A 5,675-nucleotide genomic window follows, 5' to 3' on the forward strand; every position below is an offset into this window, starting at 1 on the left:
CTCTCTTAAAGATATTTTATATTCGTACATATTCAATCTTAACACCTCATATTTAATAAAGCATAACCTCTTCCATTAGAATATATTGAATTCTTTTATGGCTTCAATAATTTGTATCTTATTTTATAATTTCTTTTGGCTAAAAAATGTTTTAGGTGCAGCTTGGTCAATCTTAAATAAGTAGCGACGGGTCAATTCTTCAAGTAAAATCTGATAGACTCTCTCTCTCTCTCTCTCTCGCGTGAGCTGAGTGGTGTGTAAGGAGCTCAATATTAAATTCAATTAATTAGGTTTTCCTATTTAAAACTTGAACGATTTGCAGTGTAAGTTGAAGTTTTTCATCGAATGATGAGGCCTGCCAAAAGACTAGGGGTGCATTATTGTGTGACACCTGAGGTACAAAAGCTATATCTTTAAAGGTAAAAAAGTTATCTGAATTCTGTATAAAGAAAAAAACTAAAATATAATCTAACACACGTGATGGTCTTAAATCATAGGTTTAAAAGTATGTGAATTCTTAAATTTATTTTTGATATAATATTTTTATTTAATTTTTAAAAAATAGTATAATCTGGCCCTCATTCTAATAAAATTAATTTTAAACATTAATTGATCAAAAATTATCTCAAAAATAATTATAAAAAAAGATCAATAAAAATTTCTTGGCCATTTTATGTAATTTTTGGATTCTTTATTATAATTATTGTTCTTTAATCTAATTTTTGAAATTATTTTTAAATTAATTAACAGTTAAATTTAGCTTTTGTTAATGTTAGGAACTAAATTGTACCACTATCAAAAGTTAAAAAAAAAAATTGCAACAAAAAAAAAATTTAAGGGTTTAGATGTCCTTGGATTTATAATTTAGGGACCGATTTGCATTTTATCCTTACTTATTTTTGTCTTATTTATAATTCACTTCTAACATATTTTATCATAAAGAAAATATTTAAATCGAGTAACTTTATTTAAAAAATTTAATCAATTTTTAACTTTAGCTCTATTAAATAAATAAATATATTTAATACATCCTTTTTCTCCACCAAAATAAGAAAATTTTATGATAAAAAATTGATAGCATGAATTATAAATTTATTTCTCGTAACTGGGAAGATAACTTACTATTGAAACAAAACCTACGTAAATTCTATTACTAATTTCCTGTATTCATAGTATATTTTCAAATTTATCTTTAAAATTGTAAAATAAAATTCAATTGAAAAGATAATTTTTTATCATAAAAAATACTATATTTAAAAAATAGCTAGAAAAGTTTACAAACTGAATCAAGCGACTACTTATTGTATATTTTCAAGTTTGCTCTTAACAATTATAAAATAAAAATTAATTAAAACTACATTTTTATTTTCATTATAAAAATAATTTATTTAAAAATATTTGGATTTCGTGGGAATTAAAAAAAATAAAATAAAAAAGTGGCTATAAATTAACTTCTTGGCAAGTTACTTCGCAGGAATCAAAACAACTTTTTGAGAAATAAATTAAATTATATATTTCTTTGTTTATCATGATATGTATGGTTTATTATTTATATTTATATTTTATATTTTTATATTGATATTAATAATTGACCAATAAATGGGCAATCCAAACCTGCAAGAAAGAGCACAGAGGAAGTGGCAAGCTGTAAAGGGAGAAAAAAAAAAAAAAAAGAACAAAAGAAAACAAAGCAACAAACAAATGTACTCTCTTCCTTTCTGGGTTTTTTTTTTCTCACACTGCAGTGGAGCCTGCCATTGTCCAATAGTATTGTCCTTATTTTCTCTGTAAATTCCATCTATGAAAATTTGACCAAGTATTATAATAGTTATCAGCCACTCCAATTCAATCTTACAGAGATTAACTGAAATATATTTATACTTAATAAAATTAAATTATTTAATTGGGCAACGTGAGAGAATTGGAGACTATTGTTGAATTGTCTCATATATTTAAAAGATTTCTTTTTTATATCCATGGTTTTGATTTTTTTTTTTTAGGTCCTTGTGAAGGAGACAGCACGGAGATAAAGGGAACATATCATATGGTTGCAATAATAATTCCCAGCAGAACCAAACAACAATTTATTTATAATACCCACACTTCACTTATATTATTGATATTATAATTATATCTCAAAAAAATTGAATTAATGATAATTAATCAGATTTATGATAAAAAATAAATTAAAAATATTGATTTAGACATTTGTAAATTTAAAATTTTTAATTACATATAAAGTATATATTTGCAAATTGAAACTGCAATTTATATCTGTAATTGTTTAATTAAATCTATACTTTTTTTTGTAACTCATGTTTTTTTTAAAAAAAAATTATGGATTATCTAACTCTCGTTACTTTCAATACTTTAAGATCTAAATTTATTCTTGGAATAATTATTCACACAGTTGATTGATGGTTGATGCCCCAAGAAAACAGTGACGGAGCACATTGTGTGTAGCAATTCAAATCAGTACAATGAACTATCAAGATCAAAATGCATAAGAATTTTCAAGCCTTTGATATGACCTGCCTCTAGCTTCTTCAATTCATTCACTGTTTCCCACGCTACATAAGACACAACCTGTAAATACGTTTAGTGCTGTTGGAAGAGGAAACCTAAGTCGGAATCCGCTTTGCTCCTCGTAGGAGGAGCGTTCGCTGCAGGTCCAAAATCTGGACCGTTCAAATTATATTTAGGAATAATCCAGATTTAATATTTTATTTTTTATTTTTGTTAAACAAAAAATTATAAAATATTTTAATAAATCTGATTACCAATTTTTACTAATTTGAACAATCTAGTTTTAATTTAATGATGATCCAATTTAATATTTAAATTTTTTTATAAATTTACTATTCAAATTTATAGTTTAAATGTAATATATTTAACTTGTAATTCTTTTGAAAAAATTCAAAAATATTTGTCAGTGAATATCTGCATTGTCCAGATTCTAGGGGATATCTAAAGTGTCAATTTTTAAAAATTTTGAATGTTAAATATGAACTATTCATATTAAATTTACACATTAATTTAAAATCATTAATATTAATTTAGACTCTCTAAATTGATAGTCAATTTTATTAATATTTTATAATTTTTTATTTTAATAAAAATAAAAAATAAAATATTAAATCTAAACTGTCCCTAAACTTAATCTAGGCAGTCCAGATTTTGGACCTGTCCTTAGAGGAGCAAGCCAAGGTCACCAAAGTCATGTCAATTCTTCTCGCTGTTAGTATTATATTTTATATCTAGTAAAATAGTATCTATTGATTGATGGTATTAATTTACAAACCAAGGCCCCGTTTGTTTGGGGGGAGGGGAGGGGAGGGGAGGGGCTCCTCTTCCCTCCCTCATTTGGTTAGGAGGAGGGAGGGGAAATTTTTAAAATTTTCCCTCCCCTCCCCTCCCCCTCCCATTCTCTCCCTCGAATCAACAGACCCTAAGAGTTTTTATACTTTCAATTACTACTATTGTAAATTAACCAGTATAGTTTAAAGAATTAGTTTTTCCTGGTATAGAAAAATAAAAGTATAGTAATAGATTTTTTTTTTAAGATTATATTGTTCACTAGGTCATTAGTTTGATCAAAATTAGTGAAAGTAATTGCAAAAATTGCAAAATCATTTTTGTGAAGAAGAAGAAAAAGCATATATACCATAATGATAACAAAGCATCTTAATTCAAAACTTGAAACTCAAATTGATGAATTTTTTTATTAATATTAATTATGAAGATCAGCTTTATCTAGTATGAACTTCTCACATATATTTAGATCAACTTACATTTAATAACCTAATAATCTCGCTTTCTCACAAGCTCATGAACCATTAACAAACTCATTTCTCAATCTCCATACAACATTAGAAAAAAAAACCTATTAAAATAATTCTTATATATTTATGTGGTGATTGATTATAAAACAAAAATGGAAATTTTTATCCACAAGACAACAGACAGTGAAAAAGGGTTGTTTAAGATATCCCTCTCGATAATCTCACTCATCAGAATCTTACATTCCCAACGTTTCCTTCTGTCGTGCCTTCTCACAGAGAACCAAAAAGATCAATACTCTAAAATAAACCTAGTAATCAACTAATAATACACAATCATTACCAACTTTCACTGATTCACATACGAGACAGTGACAAAATGGCAATAACATAATTCACATCTACTTCTTCTAGTGTCTCGTCGTCGCTGTGTCAAGATCGAAATATATCAGATACGATAAGATCATGTTTGGGAGACCAAAATGCAGAATTGTTTGAATTTTCTGCAACATACAACAGTAATAAGAATAATAATAATTTGACTTGTTCTTGTTCTGTTCTTGAGATTCCGGAGGTTTGTTAAATTCATCAGATCTAAATATTAAGGCATGAAGAGCTTGTTCCCGCATTTGCAACGCCAAGCTTCTGGATAGTACTCGAGCGGCTTGCTCAGACCGGGATGGATCGGCACGTGAACCGGTTCACAGGCGGCGCACCAGCCGCACTTGGATCTACACGACGGCGGAAACGACCCTGGCCCGCCGTTTCTCTTCTGATCAGCCGCCGCTACCGTTGCCGCCGTCCACGACCCATTAATCTCCTCCCTCTGAAAGTAGGGCTGCTTGAAACCTCCCCTACCTGATCAGCATTCCAAAAATAATAATAATAATAATAAATGAAGGAAATTCTAACAACATTAGGTCACAGACTAACAGCTAAAATTTTGAAAACAAAAAATAACTAATATCGTTAAAAATTAAATTCTTAGTTCATTTAATTTGATAGGTAATTAATTAGGTGGTAAAAAGATTAACTAACGTGCGCACATGTGTAAGAAGATTCAAACCATATTATAATAATTAATTTGTAAGAAGTTTAGTATAGGTCAAGTGAAATGAACAGTGCTTTTGTGGTCATTAATTAACGTTAAAGAGTAAAGAGATGAACTCATGGAATATTTACTATGCACTGTGAAGATTTAAGATATAGACAAGTACTTAGGGAAGACTTACTTGGAAGTGGAGGGAGGGTTAGGGCAGAAGCAGAGGAGAATAAGAGAAAAGTGAACGCCGTGAAGGTTGTTGGCAGGCGGTTGCTGTGTTGGTGGTGGTGGTGGTGGTTGCAACGGAGAAGACGGCGATGAGGCGGTAGGCCCATGGCGGAGGACGGAGGCGACGAGTGGTGGTGGGTGTGGGGGAAGGATATGGTGAACAGGTGAAGAATGAGAGAGAGAGAGAGAGAGAGAGGACAGAGGGCAGATATTTGCGTGTGGGAGAAAAGGTGCCAAGTCAAAAGACATATTTGAAGCAGATGAAAGAGAAGGAAGAAAACAAGTGTTGTTTGTGTGTTTGGGTTCAAAAAGTATTGGGAGGTTGGGAGATAGTAAACTGTGTCATGGTTGTATACAATAAGAACAGAAAATTTGTTATATATATATATATATATATAAAGAACAGAAAATTATCAAGGTTTGAAATTTGAATTACAGTTTAAGAATTTAGTACTTAATCATGTTTTAAATATGATTATTTTTAATAAAAAATATGTGTGCATATAAAAAATAGAAAATTACTTTGTTGATATAAAATTATTTAAATTCAAGTAGTCATTAATACTTTTTTTATAAGTAAAAATTTAAGTGAGTTGAGTTTCGAAGATTTACAAAAAATAATGTGT

At 29.1% G+C, this 5,675-nt stretch overlaps 1 protein-coding gene across 1 annotated transcript; it reads right to left on the reverse strand.

Moving 5' to 3' along the window:
- Positions 1–4,380: 4,380 nt before the first annotated feature.
- LOC129300212 (EPIDERMAL PATTERNING FACTOR-like protein 5) lies at positions 4,381–5,286 on the reverse strand. The gene is made up of 2 exons (XM_054938755.1): positions 5,012–5,286; positions 4,381–4,637 (listed from the first exon to the last, which is right to left on the reverse strand). The coding sequence occupies exons 1-2, from the start codon at positions 5,154–5,156 to the stop codon at positions 4,381–4,383; spliced, it is 402 nt and encodes a 133-aa protein (XP_054794730.1). The 5' UTR covers positions 5,157–5,286.
- Between the last annotated feature and the right edge of the window lie 389 nt (positions 5,287–5,675).

Source organism: Prosopis cineraria, unplaced genomic scaffold (assembly GCF_029017545.1).
Source record: "Prosopis cineraria cultivar Desert tree isolate PC_DT_omini unplaced genomic scaffold, ASM2901754v1 PC1481, whole genome shotgun sequence".
Lineage (NCBI taxonomy): Eukaryota > Viridiplantae > Streptophyta > Magnoliopsida > Fabales > Fabaceae > Prosopis > Prosopis cineraria.

What these genes read in the sequence shown, in the direction of transcription:
- LOC129300212 (XM_054938755.1), bottom strand. Translation starts at nt 5,156, where the DNA reads ATGGGCCTACCGCCTCATCGCCGTCTTCTCCGTTGCAACCACCACCAC. An exon ending in AACCCTCCCTCCACTTCCAA is followed by an intron (nt 4,638 to 5,011) that starts GTAAGTCTTCCC and finishes AATGCTGATCAG; the next exon opens with GTAGGGGAGGTTTCAAGCAG.